The sequence below is a fragment of the Lonchura striata genome, chromosome 1 (assembly GCF_046129695.1).
Source record: "Lonchura striata isolate bLonStr1 chromosome 1, bLonStr1.mat, whole genome shotgun sequence".
Lineage (NCBI taxonomy): Eukaryota > Metazoa > Chordata > Aves > Passeriformes > Estrildidae > Lonchura > Lonchura striata.
In genome coordinates, this window is record NC_134603.1 from 126,138,521 (window position 1) to 126,155,918 (window position 17,398).

Below are 17,398 nucleotides of genomic sequence, written 5' to 3' on the forward strand. Positions count from 1 at the left end.
CAGCTGTATTCATAACACTGCTACAACTGCAAAACACCAAAAACACTAAAGTCTTCAATATCTGAACCCAATGAACTACTGCTGCTAACAATCTAACTCCCAAAGCAGTGGGCAGAGAAGAGGCCTGAAGTAAAATAAAAATCAAACATCCAGGAACATCATTAAACCTGCCTAAAGCTAAAGAAATGTGTTTCTCCAATAATCATAGTTAAAATATTTGTCTCAGTATCTTTCAATGACTATAAATACTTCAGACTTCTTATTATTGCCACCATGGGTAAATACCAAGAAATTACCACAGGCATATGACAATGAAGTCATGGGAAGCAGAGAAACATATAAAGGAAAAAGTCAATTATGAGCTTTGCAAAGCTTTCAATTTAGGCCAATTTAGCCTCAGCTAGAAGTCGCTTTTTTGGCAGCTTTCTAATGCTGTAAATTCTGATCATCCTGAAATACTTACATTTTGCTCAAGGGGTTATTCTTGTTCTGCCACCATAACAAGGGGGAATCCTGAATGGCTGGCAAGAAGCTTACTTTTCTTCTTGGAGAAAGGTTCCATTACAGTGTACAGTGAACTAATTCATTAGAGCCCCACTTCCTTCCCGAAAGTTAAACTAAATAGCCCAAGTCCATTTATGTAAACTGCCAAAAAGAAAAAAAAATTAATGAAGTTCAAGTACTTAAAAAGAATAACAGACCATATCCTACTTTGCCCCTCAAAAATTATGTTTGCTTAAGCAGATGAGAAAGAATTTTACATCTTTCCACTGGTTAGACAGAAGTCAGCAATTAGTAGAGGAGATACAGGAACTTTGAAAACAAGATTTTGCTGAAAAGGAGGATGGAAGTAGAATGAGAAACACCGAGGCCTTAAGAATTTTATTTAAAAAAACCCTCAAAACAAAGGAAGTTTATTAACAAAATGGAAACAATATCCTTCTCCAGCTTTCTGTTTTCAGTAAATTTATAATGAGAAGTCAATTTTATACCAAGATGTCTGGCTTACCAGTTACAATAAAAGCTTTAAATAGTTCACATATATATGCTTTGAAAATATAACATATGACTTTAGTGCCATTAATATATTTTAAGAATACTTAGCAAACTTTAAAGATCAGAACACCAAGCTATTCCACTTGTTCTTACCCTGACAGAACTCATTAAATCCCAATCACTGCCTTGGATACACCTATCCTGATCTAAGAAAGTATACTTTTTCTATATTCAGTTTTTAAAATATACATTGTGGAAAAAAAAAATCATGTAGGTAATTTAAGTTACAGGTAGATTTATTTTACACATTAAGGTTAATGTTTCTTACATCAGATCTAGATAGAATCAGAGAAATTTTGGTTCAAAAGGACCACTAAGATCGTGTAGATCAGCACTTAACCCAATACTGGCAAGTCCACCAGTAATCCTCTACATATATATATATATATATATATATATATATATATATATACACATGAAAAACTTGAGTTTATATGCATCTGTCTGAGGCTTCTGTTCTTCAAGTTTTTGTCCTGAATGATTCCACCTTTATATAAGTGGGGGAACTTTTCAGAGATGAGGATAAGAAAGGCATATATAGGCTCAGGAGTACCTCCTTGAATCATAGCATCGTTTAGGCTGGAAAAGATTCTTTAAATCCTCTGGTCCAACTGTTAACTGTTATTAAAATGCCTTGATAAATATCAGCAGCCCATGTCAACTTACATGATTTGTAAATAAAATACCTTCCATTTTTCTTCTCCTATGGTAATTAGTTCTAATTGTCCCAAACTCAAGACACAACATGGACAAGTCATCACAAATTCTTCATAGGGATTTGAAAAATATTACCAGCATTTAAGTGCTTTATAAAGTATAAGGTAGGTTATAATCTGACATTTTAATGTCCACTTGTGGAATGGGGGTTATTTAATGAAGATTTTCTTTAGCTTCCATGAAGTTCACATTCTGACATCTTTGCGATGGTCTGGGGAAGTAAATTAAACTTAGATTGTATGGAAAATCAAATTTATTAATTTAGGCCTCTTGACTAATGGGCTCTAAATTTTGCTTTCTCAGTTGTTGCAGTTCCAGTCCTTGAAAGTTTAAAGGCCTAAAAAGAAGCAACTGCCTCTTCAAACTGTAGAGGTATTTCTGATGCATGCAATCTTCAGAGTACCTTGACAACTTTCCTCAGCGACATGTCCAAAATGACAGAGGCAACCCTTCCAGAGTATCAAGAATATTGTTATTGCTCTTCTAGTTCATAAACTGCCCCTCTTCTCTCTTTTCTCTGCCTCGTCTCAAACACCTGTAGCATGAAAACACTGTAAACACTACACATGCAACTATGAGTTTCATTCAACTTGTAAAAAAGACAAAATAAAAAAAAACCTTATCACATAAGCCCCCTGAAGAGACATGAGATTGCAACATATTATGAGAAGTATACAATTTTCAAAGCAAATGTAGGCATGTTATTGGCAAAATATGCTCCTTGAGCAATGCGCACATAAACAAACCTCTCCCTCACTGCTCCTCAGAACTGCAATTTACAGCCCTCTCAAACACCCAGGTTGTTTTACCCCAAAGGTTCCAAAAAGGTTGGCTTTCCCAAAGATGGTCCATTAGCCCGAGGGTGCAGATCGCCCACGCAGACTCAGGAAATGAAAACTGGATTTTCTCTTTTCCTTGGATTGTTTTAAGCCTCAGGAAAAGCTCAATTGACTCAGTGCTGGGTATCCCATACAGCTCAGCTTCTTCCACTGAGTCTCAATAGAAAATGCACTGCATGGGTGCGCAAGAGAATTAACAGATAAACACCAATTAAAGCTATCATGATGTATCTTTTATTTCAGACTTTTTTGTGTGTTTGTGTGTGTATCATGGCATATTTCCCATCACTTCTCTTCAAAATCTTCCATGGGTGGTTTGAATAGCTTTCCTTATTCCTTTGAGAAGTAGCATGAGTAATGGTTTATAAAACTTTCTTACTAGAGGGATCACATGGAAATCTGATGTGACAAGACTGGTGAAGCACCAAAGACCTTGATGGGAGAAAATTAATGAATCAAAAGTCATGCTATTGGCACAAATCAATTAACAACTGACCCCTTCATGATGATTCTCCAGTGGTCTTTCCAAATGACACTCTCAAGAAGACTGAAAATACTTTTAAAGCTGGTATTTAAAGAGACCTGTCAATCACAACTATTTAAAAGAATTGCTGTGTGACTGTTCTCCAACTTTTGTTCAGAGATAAAGATTTTCATTCCATCTCATCCCTGTTTGCACACCTCAAGTACATTCTGTTTACCTGAGCTTCATAGAGGAATTACTCCCTGGGTATTTTGGAAAGCACCAAATACCTTAGTTTTCTGATTTTAATATTATAACTGGTCTTGGGACACTGCAGAGATCTTAATCAATGTCCTATGTTAAGCCTGACCAATCAGTCATTCTTCAGTACTTAAGCCCCATATAACCCATGTGCTGATACAGCAGGTAAAAAATAAGAGTTTCAGCAGTTGGTTTCTGAACAGGGCAAGAGAATTGTCTTCACTGAAGTGAGCACTTACTCAATTGGTTAGTGCAATGCATACACATGCTCTTGCTGTAGAATCCAGCTTTTATTCAGTTCACTGGTTTACATCTTTAGGAGTTTGTCAGCTTTAATGTTCAAACATAAATGCAGGGATCTGTAGAAATCCCTACAGAACTAGCTTGAATCTTATGTCAGGTATTTGTTATAATTGGCTTACTGAACTGCAAATTTCCTTTTGGTGAGACTTATTGAACAAGGGACCCTTTGTAGAAGGCAGCAACACTACTCTTTTTATTTGAGCTTACAGAACCCATAATTTGGGAATTACAAATTTACATCATTGTGAGATTTCCTTTTGCGCTCCTTGTAACTTCAAACCCTATGCCAAATTCTACCTTTACTTATCCCCAAGCAATGACTCACATCTCAAACTGCAGCTTGAAGAACAAATATCTCAGGTAGTATCAAGCTCTTAATGTTTCAATTAGAAGAGCCATAAATGCTCCAACAAGAATTAAATAAATTTGAATTCTATGTACAGTTCATATTAATTCCAGTCTCTTTCAGAACTGGAGATTCAGTTCAACAGATATGCAGGTTCTGCCAACTCTGCACATAAATAAATTGGACTTGATGATGGCACAGGAACAGCAAGATGCTTTTCTCCATGCCCAGCACTGTCAATGCAGAAGCAAAGAGGAATGGCTGTGTGAACAAAACCATGCTGCCAAATATCTGTACATGGAGCTGCTGCCCACTGTCTCTCAAAGCAGCCTGCAGACATTCAAAGAATCCAGGTGGTGTTGCACTGGCTATCACAACTAAATGTAAAAATCACTAACAATATTAATAATAACAAAAAATTTCATGTGTTCATTCACAGAAAAACAAAGCAAAACATTCTTCTTGATTCAACTGCGGCTGTAGCCTGCAAAGTGATTATGTATGAAGGAAAGAATTCAGTGTTCTTTTCAGCTTTCATGAATTAGCAGAGGTTTCAAATGAAAAGGAAAAAACAAGGTCTATGTGAGTTACAGTCTGCCCAATCTGAGAGCTGTTGTCACAATAAACACATAACCCATGACGTATTGCCCATATATATTTTCACTATGAAGCACAACAAAGACAGCAAGCATCCTTTGGCACAAAAGCTCCATGCACAACCTCCCCCCTGTGGCATTCTGTTCTGTTGCATTACTTGCAGTAGTGTGTACCCAGGAACTACACTCATAAGCAAGCACAACACTACATTCAGGCACAGAACCATCCTTTTCATAAAGTTTCAATTAGCATTTCAACTCAATTGCACTGTATAAAAAAAATCTGGGATACCACATACAAGATGTCATGGTTCATAAGAAATTTAATAATATATTTTATTTTTCCTATTGACATTACTTTGGTTCTGAATTCAAAGTACGAAGCCAAAAAAGTAAAATAAATTATCCTATGAAAGTTAACAAATTATTCCATTGTTTTTAATAGTGCTGGGCAAATCCTACTGAATTAGGCATGAATTTGTCTCCTTTGCAATAAAGAATCTAAGACTAATACATTGTTCCCATTGTAAATCTCAGTTTCAGAGGTTACATGTTAACATTTTAAATCAGCTCCAGGCTTAAACTGGGAAATGCCAATTATTCCACAAGCATAAGAAAATACAGAAAGATGACTGACAACCAGATCTGCTTTTATGATCACTGCTAGCTAAATAAGATCCTTTATGAATTGACTAACCTGCTTGCTCTGTCAACTGCTGCACCATCTAAGGTACATTTGCACAAGCTCCCCTCAGCCAGCACACATTAAAAATGATACTGGGGGCCTTGGGAAGCAATTCCACAACGTGAGGAGTTACCCACATTTACCTGAGTCTTTTTCACCCGAGAACCATAGCTCCCAGGGAACTGCCAACATGCACGTTATCCCGAGGTAAACAGAAGACAATCTTCTCGTAGCTCTATCCCTATTTAACCCTGCCACTGCGTGCCACATGAACGACGTAAAACAGAGTGTTACCATCCCCAAGAACCGGTCATCCCTGGCTGGGGTCCGCGTGCCGCTCCACGGAGTGTTGCGGAGGGTGCACTTCAGGACCCGCAGCACCCTGGAGTGCGACAGTCCCGCCGGCTCCCCATGGCTCCCTAAAGGCGGGACGCCCCCGGCGTGGGCAGTGAAATCACGGGCTGGCCCTGGCGGTGTGAGGCTTGGACACCGCTCCAGCCCGGCTCTCCCTGCAGGTACCGTGCGCCCGCCAGCTCGGCCCGCCCGGCCGACGAGTGCCGGTGGCGCCGGCCGGTCCCGCTGTCAGCGCTGCGCCCCAGGGCAGCGGCCGGGCCCGGGCAAGCCCCCCGCCCTCGCACGACCCCGCGCCAGAACCAAACCCGGCCACAGCCCCCGCCAGCCGGGGCAGCAGTCCCAGGCGCTCGGACACTTACAGCGCTGGCAGAGTCCCGGCACGGCCGCCAGCAGCCAGGCCGCCCCGAGGAAGGCTCCGGGGCCGCGCTGGCACCTGGGCACGGAGACGATCCCCGCGGTGAGGCACGCCAGCAGCGGCACCCACATCATGCGCCGCGGCCGGCACCGCTCCCGCTCCCTCGCCCTCTTCTCGGGGCCGTGTCTCGGCGCCGCGGCGCGCTCAGTCCCGGCCCCCGCGGGGGCGGCGGCGGCGGCGGGGCCGGGGGAGGGGCGGCGGCGGGCCCGGCACAGGTAGGGCGCTCGGAGGGGCGGGCGGGGGCCGCCGCATCTCGGGGGCAGCGCCTGCCGCGCCTCCGCGCCCCGCCAGGACCGGCCCCCCCCCGGCGGCAGAGGGGCCCCGGCTAAGCGCGGAGCTTGGTTCCCTCCATTCGCTTCCAGCCCGGCGGCCAGGGGCGCGTCGCCGCCCGCCCTGCCTGGGGGGTGCGGGGAGGCTCCTGGCACCGCGCGGGGAGCGGCGGCGGCGGCGGCAGCTCCGCACCTCCCTCGGGCGAAGAGGGCGGCTGCCGGGGGGCGGGGACGGCCGCCCCCTGCCCGCCCCCGCCGGGGGCAGGTGGGCGCTGCCCGCCGCCGTCCCGAGGCGCCGCCGGGGCCGCCTCTCGGCGCCGGGGGTACGGGGTCTGCTGAGGACGGCGAGGGGACGGCAGGAGACCGCGGCCGGCGGCGCTGCCCGGCCCCAGCGCGGAGAGTGCGGGTCCCCGCAGGTTGCCAGGAGACGGCAGCGGGGCAGGTTCCGCGAGCGGGAGTGCGGGGGCGGGCCCGGCGGTGAAGTCACTGTGGCCGCCCGCGCCTTTGTTCGCCGGCGGCTTCGGTCGCGGCCGCCCGAGCTCGGCACGGCCGCTGCCCCCGGCCGCGGAGGCGGACGAAGGCCGCGGGCAGAGCGCTGCGCCGCCGGCCCCCGCCGCACCTCGCCCGCCGCTTTGGCCCTGCGGCGGCCGCTCCGCCCCGCCCCGCCGGCTGGGCCGGCCCTCGCTGCGTGTGACCCCGCCGCCGCTCGCTTGTGCGACCCTCGCCGGCAGCGCCTCCCTAACCCGGGCGCTGCCCACCGGCCCGGGAACGCCGCCGCTTTCCCGGGGCGTCCCGCTTGCAGGAGCGCGCCGGCCCCTGGTGCGGGCCGGCAAATCTTCGCTACCTAAAACCACCTCTCCTCCTTTACCGCCCTCCCCGAATCGTTTCTCCCCGGAGTTTCCACCCCTCCGGGCGCAGTGGGTGTAACGCAAAGGTTAACCGTGTCCGGAAAGTACCGCGCCGTGCGGGCCAGGAAAGCCCCACCGGGCCAAGGTGCGACCTCGGCCGCCGCCTCGCCCGGCCCCGCTCCGCTCCACGGAGGAGCTCCCTGCAGCTCCCGTCCCTGTGCTCCCCGCGGAGCCTGTGGGTGGAGGCGTTTTCCCGGCAGGTAAAACCCACCTGGGCACCTCGCCCTGTCACACGACGGTGGCCGGGCCTCCGCCCGGCTGCGTTACGGGGTAGGTGTGCCGACCTCGGGTCCCTGGTGGCCAGCCGTGTGGCATCCTTCCTTTCTGATACCGACAACAGATGACTGCGCGCAGGATCCTAGGCGGATCTCTGTGCTGCATCCAAGCCTGTCTGTGCAGGGTACGTTTATAAATCCTGCAAATGCAACCAGTGTAAATAATGTACTGTTTCACTGTCTACGAATGAAGGGCTGCGGAAGCCTTTTCAGATCCCTTGCTAAGCCTTGAGAAGTTATGGATGATTTAGCATCTGAATGTCAGAGGTCAGAAGCTGAGCACGGTGAGTTTGTTCAAGAGTGCTGAGGAAGGGCTGGCAATGAAGCAATCTCGTGGTCCCACTCTGGAGTTTTTAAATGATGTATCATCTTTTTTGCTTCATTTTGGAAAAATCCCCCATTTCAGACATCTGACTGTCATTCCTTGAGTGGTCATAGCCCAAATGGGGATATGGGATGTGAGAAAGCCGTATGCAATGACATTCAGAAAGAAGTGTAGTATCTGCAGGATTTCAAATATTGTGGCATTCTTAACCTAAAAGCTCTATGATTTCAGAGATCACAATCTCAAACACTGTAGGTGGATAGCTACAGGTCCCTTGAGAACTCATTGGGTACTATTTGAAATAAGATAGACTGGTGACGAGTGAACTAAACTCAATTTACTCCTGTTGGGTCTTGTAATGTTTATAGATCATGATGCTGCAAATTTATGGTGATTCAAATCTATCTGGAAAAAAAGAATTCAGATGATACATCAAGAAATTCAAGGAAATAGCTTTAAACAAATTGCCAGCAGAAGCAAAAGTGACAGAAACTGGGATCTCCCTATTTTGGATTTTTCACCTGCATGGTCTAAATGGTGCTAATGGGAAGAACAATACAGTTGATATCCCATACAGATATATTGTGTATGACACTATTAGACAGAATATAAATTATCATAAGCAGTGTAAAGAAAATGGCTATGTCCTCAACAGCATGAATTATCTTCTGAATTTCTAAGCAAAGGCTGTTCATCATACAGGTAGGAATCAGTCATTCCATGCATTATTTCTGCTGAGAACATAATGCAAGAATTTGGTATTCTGGGCAGAAAGACAATACCTGCAGTTTAATGTGGAAGAATAAAAATGGATAATTTTCATATAAAATCTGATAATAGGGTTACCAAAATGAAACCACTCTGGTCATTAACTTAAACCCTGAAAACATAATGAAAAGGATGCCATTGTTGGGTGAGAACTATGAACCCTGAATAAAGTCACCAATAAAAAGTCCAGAACTGAAGATATAAATGGTTTAGGCCTCAATGTATAGAGGCTGCTGTAGGAGTTTAAAGTATAGTCTGCTGGTTTATGTAAAATGCCATATTTCTTTAGCTTCATTCGTCCCATGGTGGAATCCAAGGACTTAAAAACATTTACTTTGCAGTGATAGCATCTTTGAATATATTGTTATTTAGACAGTGTTTATAATGCGATAATACAATTAGGCAGGAGTTTTGAATAATAATTCTAGGCTTGCAGAGAAACTGAATCATCCAAGGTCACATATGAGAGTAAGTAACTCTTAAACTCCCATAACAAGTAATTTAACACCACTAGAAATGGATTTAAAGTCTCAATCCATTGTCCTATCCACAGGGCAGTGAAACCTTGAAGCAATGTGTTTGTGGCATCTCTGTCCTTGGAGAGAGTTAAAACTTAGCTGAACATGTTCCTAAGCAGACTGAACTAACTGAACCTGTTTTGAGCAGAGGGATGGTTGGGCCTCAGGGGACTTTTTCCAGCATAAGTTATTCCACAAATTTTTGTGGTGGAAAGTGTGTTATTATATTACATGTATCCCAAATTTCTTGAAGTGTTATAACTGTGGCTTCCTACCAGTATTTTACATTTGCTTTATTGAAACAAAATGCAATTGTCTGTCACATTGTTGGTGCATAGTCTCTTTTTTCAGGAAACAGCTTTTTCAGGAAAATATTGCATCTGCAATGAATGTTAACTATAACTGGTCAAAAACCTCAAAACTTTTCTTACAAAAACCATGCTCCTTTTTTTTGGTTGAATGTTTCCAACCTTCTTTAATGTGCCATTTCATTGGGGAGAGTCCAAACCAGGACTGCAAAGGGAAGATTGATGGTGCTTTGCAACTAATATCAAAGTTATTTTTTAAATAAGAAGTGTTATTTATTCAATCTTGTGATTTCTTACATTATCATGGAATCTTAGACACAATTAAAATCCCCATAAGAAGCATTCTGGTATTGTTAAATTAATTCTACTTTCCTCCAACTTCTCTATTTTAATAGTATAGAATCCTGCAAGTGTACAGTAATTGTTTTGGATTTGTTGGCTTCACTTGACCCCACTGACATGCAAATCTGATTTTTCTTGCAGTATAACTAACTAAAAGAATCATATGCTTGTCTGTCAGATAGAATTGCATTTGCTATCACTTGGGTTCATTTCTTTATGCAATATTTGAATCTAAAACTGCATCTGTTTCTTGTAAAAAGGTCAGTGTATTGTGAAAATTCATTATAACCCATCAATTAACAATTGAAAACCAATGACTGTTTAAAAAAAAAAATTGCCAAGAAGTCATAGGCCTCTTCCTCAGAAGTGCAGACTATGAACAATCCACCTATGCTGTTTATTATATACAGAAAAATTCTATATATAATTCCAGCTGCCTAATGTGATCCACAATTTTTTTAACAAAATGTGCTTTTATTTTGTAATTCTGAAAAAGAAAATCTGATGAAAAATGTAATGCATTTCCTTATAAGATATTAAAACTGCACATTGATTTTAGTTTCTAGGCTCAGTTCTTATTGCAAGAACTGACAATGCCAGTTTCCAAACTAGAAAAGTCTTTACTTCCCAAAATAGTATTTTTCATTATTTTTTTCATTAATACCTACCTTAGTTACCAGCCCATGCTACTGAACTTCCTGATGTACATGACACGAAGAGAAAATGGTCCATTTTACCATAAAATAGTAATCCACATTGTCCAATAATCTAATTTTTTTTGTGAAGGCTTACATTGATTTCAGGTGGACATTTTATGTGAATTTACAAACCTTACCTAGGTTTGCAACTTCCATAGGCCTGAGTGAACATCTGAATCAATACCTTTTTGCATTTTACCATCTCGTTATTAACAGTTTGGTCAATGTCATGCAGAGACAGGTGGAATACCACTATTTATTTTCCATATACCCAGCCTGGTGACTTTTGTATACTGCATTTAAATGTTGTTGTTATTCTTAATTTATTTGGAAAACTTTAGCTATAAAATTATTTTCTTTTCTGGCCTGTGTGGCAGAAATTTCTCCATTCTGCTTTTCTGAAAAAACTTGCAATATCATGCTGGTACACTTTTCTTCCTTGTTTATGTAACCAATTGAATTGTAAAATTTTTATATTAAAAATAGAGTATGCAATCCTCCTGAAATCCCAGAGCATGTTCTTGTGTTCAATGCTTCTGGTAAGTCCACTGAAGAAGACTGTGTTATAAGACAATAAACCTGAGATATTTCAGACTATTGCAAAAAAAGAAAAAAAAAAGTGCAGATGGGTTCTCAACAGAAATGGTCAGCAAGCAGTTGAGACAGAAACAGTCATTTCACAGGTGAGAAGGTATCACTCTGTTTAGGGTTTACTAGGTTAAACCCAATGCTTTAAGTTTTATACACTCATTTCCAAAAAGATCTGTAGTGCAGACAGCTGATCTTTAAATTAGCTCTGGAGGGGGGGTCTTAATGAAGGTGTCCCTGTCCTCTGTTTAAGAAAGAATAGGATGATTTTTTCTAGACACAAGGAAGCATAAGAAATTATCTATGTAGTCCCCCTAGGATACTCAAAACCATAAAAATATGTATTGTAACAAGTGGTCAAAGCTGAAGTTGTTTGTTAAGATGGTCTAAAAACCTCTTTCTGGAAGTAATTACTAAAAAAACCCAGTAGTATATTTAGTTAAACAGATGTATTTTGAAAGAAGAACATTTCAGTTGTTGTCACATGAAGAGTTTTAAAGAACACTGTTTCACTAAGATTTTTTGGTATTTCCACTATGTATTTTTATGTGATGGAACTGATATTTTAGTCAAAAGTGTTTTCTTTTGACAAATACACAGTTTTGAGAGTCTTTCTGTCTTCAGAGAGGTGAGGTCCCCTGTGCTCTATCTTCGAAGTATAAAATTTACCTGGAATTTTTCTATATGCTGTCATTAATATTTTCCAGATATTACTTCATGGACTTACAGTCACCATGGCTTGTGCCTGTAAGGAAAGGAAGAGACAGAAGAACAATAGGCCAGATGAGTTATTTCATTAGCCTTATTTCAGTTGGACTTTGGCTGAAGGGCTGAAGACCTGACCCTGTGTTACTAATCTGTGTGCCATTTTCCTTTTTTCCTTCAGTGACCAACAGAGAAAGAAGAACATATTGTTTTAATTAGTTTTATATTCACAAAGGACTGCAGCCCACCTGAAGACAGTCATAGCATCTTTGAAGCGATGTTGTTTTCCATGTTCATGGAGGATGGGTGAAGACCAGATAGATCTAGGAATAGCTCCACAGACACTGAGTGAACTGAACTCTGAAAACACACATCTCACAGAATAGTTTGTGACATGCATGAATAGCACTTTTATTTCTACAGAGAATCAACAGCCACTGTGAAGTTTAGTAAGTCATGCACTTTTTTTTTTTTGTTATTATTGCAAGCTCAGACTGTCCACAGAACATTGGCACTCCATGTGTTTATTTTACCTCCACCCATTTCCTCTGTTCTTGTTGCCTGTCTCCTACCTTTCTCTCTGGTACTTGAAAAAGGTATGTAATCTCCACTTAGTGCTGAGAGCCAACATAGGTGCCCATCAAGTCACTGTATTACACCTCAGGTGTTTTAATTTATTTCTTCCTCAAAATTTTTTTTCCTCTTTTAATTTTTTTCCCATTGAAGACTACAAGTCCCATTCTGCCTTTTTCCTCATCTGCATTAAAAAGTTTTTATTCTTTCTTCTCACCTTCCCTCCACCCAGTCACTTTGAATGGATCGTGAGATACTTACAGGCCTCTTGCTTTCCACACTTACTCTTCTATGTCTCTCACTTCCCTAACAGGCAAACTCTGTGTGTGTGGCAGAGGGGGAAAGTGGGAGTCATGGGAAACAGGGATAGGTGGTGGGTGGTTTTCCAGAATTGTCAAAGGTTCTGGACATCTCTGGTAGAATTTAATCTGATTTTTTCCTCAGTCTTGAATCATGGTATTAATGTTACAGCCTGGTTGCTGTCTGTGTGGTGTTTACCTGCATATCCTCTCCTGTGTCTCACCAGTCTGCTGCTCTACTCACTGATAAAATGACAACTAAAATAATTCAAGAAATATTTAAGTGCAGAATCAGGAAAGAATGGAGGCAGATGGGGACATTTAGAAATAGCAAAAAAGCATTACTTATTGATGTTTGTAATTGTTTCAAATGTGTCTGCATATATATCTTACCTTTTACATCCTGCTTATTCTCAGACAATTAATTTTGGCAATGTTTTCATTTTGTCATAAGAGCATGTATGTTTGGGTAGTACCTCAACAAATTCATCCCTTTTTCTGAAAGATATCTCTAATTCTGATTTTTTTTATTCATATCAATAAGTCTTCTCTTGTCTAATTCCAGGATCCAGTAGAACTGTAGTTATTGGTTTTACTGCTCATACCTTAAGCTAAAATAAAGCTAAGATTATTTTTAAAATTACATATAGGTAACTCTTGGAACTCATGGGCTGTGGAAATTTGTAGGATTTAAAAATAAATGAGATATTTATAGGAATTGCATGTGCCTTTATATTAGCCAGGATAAAAGTTCATAACAAAGGTAACCTTTTGTACCTCAGAACAAGAACTGGTCACTAAGGCTGCACAGAAATTTCTTGTGCAGCCACTCTGTGACATGTTCTTTTAAAGATTATTTCCACCTTTGCTGAAGCATCTGGTACCAACTGTGACTAAAGTCAGGCTAAGGTATGAGAAGGATTATGGGATTAATGTGTTGCAAAGGAACAGAGAATTTTTTGGGGACAGACAGTTCTTGCCTGAGTTGAGGCAGTCAGGAGTAATTGAGTTGTTCAGCAGTATATAAAGTATATAAAGTCAGAACTCAGGACAAAAATTAAGGCCAAACTGTTAGCATATACTTGAATAGAGTACACAGCTACCTTAGGATTTGTCAAAATGTATATTTTTATTTCAAATGGAAAATATTTTACAAAATTAAGTTACAGCCAGGCTAATAATTTTTTCCATGAAAATTTAGTTAATGTGATATTTTACCAGCAAATAATCCTCATGTGACATGACACACTAATGAACATTTGAAGATGAGGTGAAATATAGATTGCAGAGTAATTTAGTGATTCTAACTGTGTTTGAAGAAAAATGTTTCTGATAAAAATTTTTAGGCAGCATTTTTCATCATAGCACCATTTTTCATCAAGGCTCAATAGTTGTATGAGAGACAGACTATAGATGAAACCAAAGCATTAATATTAAATTTCTGGGTGAAGTTTTATAGCCTATACAACACTGGAGATCAGAAAAGATTGCCATTGCAATTCCTTCTTGATTTAAATTCTATCAGTCTTCTGTGCCCACACTTCTACAGGTGATTAAGAGAACTATATAACTTGGCTTTGGAAGAGAAAACAGAACACATGAAGTTAATCTACAGATGTGTCCTAGCTGTCATGGAAATCAGTAAAGATTAAATTACATCAAATTAAACAAAAACTTCACCTCGCTGAACAGAAAAATACAGGTGCCAAATGAAAATAAAGGACAGAACAGAAGTACCTTAGGCAGTATGAGAGGATACCAGTGACATGCTCCTTACCTTACAAACTATTCTAATAACTACCATGGGAGATTATGATTGCAAAACACGTGATCCAGGTAATAACCTCAAATATAACTGTGCCTGCCACAGATGACATAGACACATGGACCACTCAAAAGGATGGTGGATGACTAGATCTTTAACCTTAGCTATTAACTGTCCTCTAGTTAGTGATCACTGCTAGAAAATGTAGTTATGAGCTTACTGATTACTTGTGAGTTTTCATTTTTACAATGGAGGCCAAGATAATGCTGTCACTAAGCTTCTTCCCGTGTGTGGGTAGAAACCACTAGTTCTCTGTAGATTCTTGGTTTATTTTTCAGAGCATCATTGTGCCTTTGTCAGTCCTCATTCCTGTAAGAACATGAGAGGTGTCATTCCTGTAAGGGAAGTGGATGAACCAAAAATAAAACAGGTCTGATCCTGTGGAAAGTCAAAATAGAGTTGGATGTTGGAGTTGGATAAGGATTAAACTTCAAAACTCAAACCATAGGAAATAACAGGTTTTGGTTGTCCAGAATTTCTTTGAGCCTATGATGATATAGGGTATTTTTCTATCTTGAAATACCTCCTACTTAATACATTCTTTTGTTTGCTGTTTGTACTCTGGGATGTAAAACATCTACAATGAACATATAACAGAAATCATTAAAAGTTCATTAGTAATACAACAGGTTCGTTTCAAACTGTAGGTTCAAGCTGTAGGCTGTTTCTCTGCTAGTTTTACATTTGTTCTTGGTGGCCACATCACTTCAGAGCACTCATTTTGAGTTGACTGAATGATTTTGAGTTGAGGACAATCAGATAGTTGTACCTAGCTGGAGAACTGAGGCAGAATTCTGCTTGTTGGTGCTAAAAGGAGCTCTGGCCAGGATTTTTTTTTCCATCTCAGCTCCTCCTATTTTCAAAGAGCTTAAATTCCCAGTGTCTGGAGAAATCAGTCTCTCCTCAGTGGAGATCATAAGACCTGCACAAACTGCCTGCTGCCCACATTGTGTTGCCCAAATGGTGGCTGAGGCAGACCACCCTTTTTTTTTGTTCTGAGCCATTCATTGCTCAGGCGTTTGCGCTGTTTCTTTGCTTGGGCTGTCTTCTTTTAATAAAACCAAATAGCATGCTTTCTTTTATTTTTTTTTAAGATTTTAGGTTTTATTTCAAATTGAAAGTGCATGCAGATACAATAAATTATTCTTTCTGTTGTACTGTTGAACTACAGTGCATTTTTTCCTTCCTAGGTTTTGTTCTGGTGGGGCTTTTTGTTCTTTTTAGAACAAATATTTTTACCTCATAATCTCTTTTAGTAATAGTGACCATGGAGGTTGCCTGTAATGGTAGTAGACAAGTTTTTTACATTCCAAACATGGGAATGGAGTCTGGTGGTGGTATCTCTCTAAAGAAGTACAGCAAACCTTTAGGTGGCAGCCAAGGGCTGCAGTTTGAATCCCTAGATTTATTAGTAGTGTGTTTTATTGTCTCTGCCTCAGTTAACAAGCAGAATATGATGAAGAATTAATTTCTAACCCATCCAAAAGTAAAACAAATAAAAATGCAGGTGAAACAATCTTTAAAAATCTGGATATATCTGAATGTATATGAATACACCTCAGTCTCTTTGCGGTCTGTTGCCTTTCCACCAAACTCTGTTCCCTTAAAAGAACTTTTAAAAGCACACTCTAAACCCCAATATCTTACTCCTATCGATAAATTTGTTATAAAAATGGAATTCAATCTAGTGCCTTCATGTTGTGCTGAGAACATGAATGATAATTTGTGTGCAGATCTGGGTGGAGGTTAGAAACCCTTGGTGGTCCCTTAGCATGTACATCCTGTGCCCCAAGACCATCACAGCAGGGCAGTGGGGACTGCTGATACCCTTCCTCTCCCACAGAGTAATGCCTCCAGAATCTCCATAGGTGGTCATTCAAATGGTGTCTTCAGGAATTATTGTTCCAGTTTATTATTCCCATTCCACTCTTAATCAGAATTTTGTGAAAATGGCAGGTTGTTGTTTTTATTCATAAAATGAACTCTCCTGAGTTTATGCCGCTGTGGTTATGCAGTAGGTGTGCTGAAATATGTTCTAACAATGCGTTCTTAAGTTATCTAGAGATATCAAAACGTTTTTTAGTGAAAATAAAACTCTCTGAAAGAAACTATAGACTCAAGGGTCTCCCTTAGGGAAAGAAATGCATTTTTGTTTTTATTAAATAACTACACAATGATATCTTTAGATGCAGAACTTGCCTGTCTTTCTTTTTTTTTTTTTTTTTTTTTAATTAATGCTATTTTAATCCAGGTAAATATGACTGCATTTGTATTACATAGTTTGGATGCTAAAACTAGAGAATGATAGATTTACAAACAGCCTCATTTGTTTTACTGTACTGTTTTTCCCAAAGTTTTTCCTTGCATAATTAACAATCACATGCAGCTACAAATCATGTTGTTTACCTCTTCAGTCCACTGCAGGATGCATTGCCTCACCACCCCACAGAGAAGCTCAAATGTTCAAAATTGCTGTTCCAAAAAAAACTGCATATATGTAGAACAAATACCCAAATACAGCATTAAGACAAGGAATTGTACCCTGTGAACCAGATGGTAAAAATGAATTAGTTTAACTTAAATGGCTAGTAACTAACAAGATTTACATTAGAATATATTTCTTTCTTTGAAGGGGCTTGTGAAAGTGTAAGGTCTGTCTGAGTGTGGTATGTATTAGCTAAGAAGATTATTTTTTCTTCTTTTTCCCTACTCTCTTCTTTCCTTAATTTCCTTTTCATATTTTCTATTTTGTGTGAGCCCGTATGAGTGACTGGAGACATATGTAAGTCCTATTTCCATTATTTCTGAATCTTCAGGTGGCAGCCAGGGTCTCTTAGGAAGATATACAGCTGCAATAAAGCATAGCTGGACTGGGGATAACAGTTCCCTCCCTGCATAGCCTGTTCTCTTGTTGGTGTCTGCTTAGCTCTGAGTCGGAGCAGAGTGGAAGGAAGGAGGAGAG

General features: G+C 41.0%; 1 protein-coding gene across 6 annotated transcripts in view; it reads right to left on the minus strand.

The window, feature by feature from the left end:
- Positions 1–7,535, minus strand: part of ITGB8 (integrin subunit beta 8) — a 49,348-nt gene extending 41,813 nt beyond the window's left edge. For 3 of the 6 annotated variants that reach the window (XM_021538267.2, XM_021538263.2, XM_021538266.2), the window contains exon 1: positions 5,410–5,568. In XM_021538267.2, the coding sequence (XP_021393942.2) occupies positions 5,410–5,563 (154 nt within the window). In that variant the 5' untranslated portion in view covers positions 5,564–5,568. Of the gene's footprint in view, positions 1–5,409; positions 5,569–5,979; positions 6,194–7,423 lie in introns of those variants that run through there. The other 3 variants (XM_021538265.3, XM_077787557.1, XM_021538268.3) reach the window with 2 other exon arrangements.
- Positions 7,536–17,398: the final 9,863 nt, after the last annotated feature.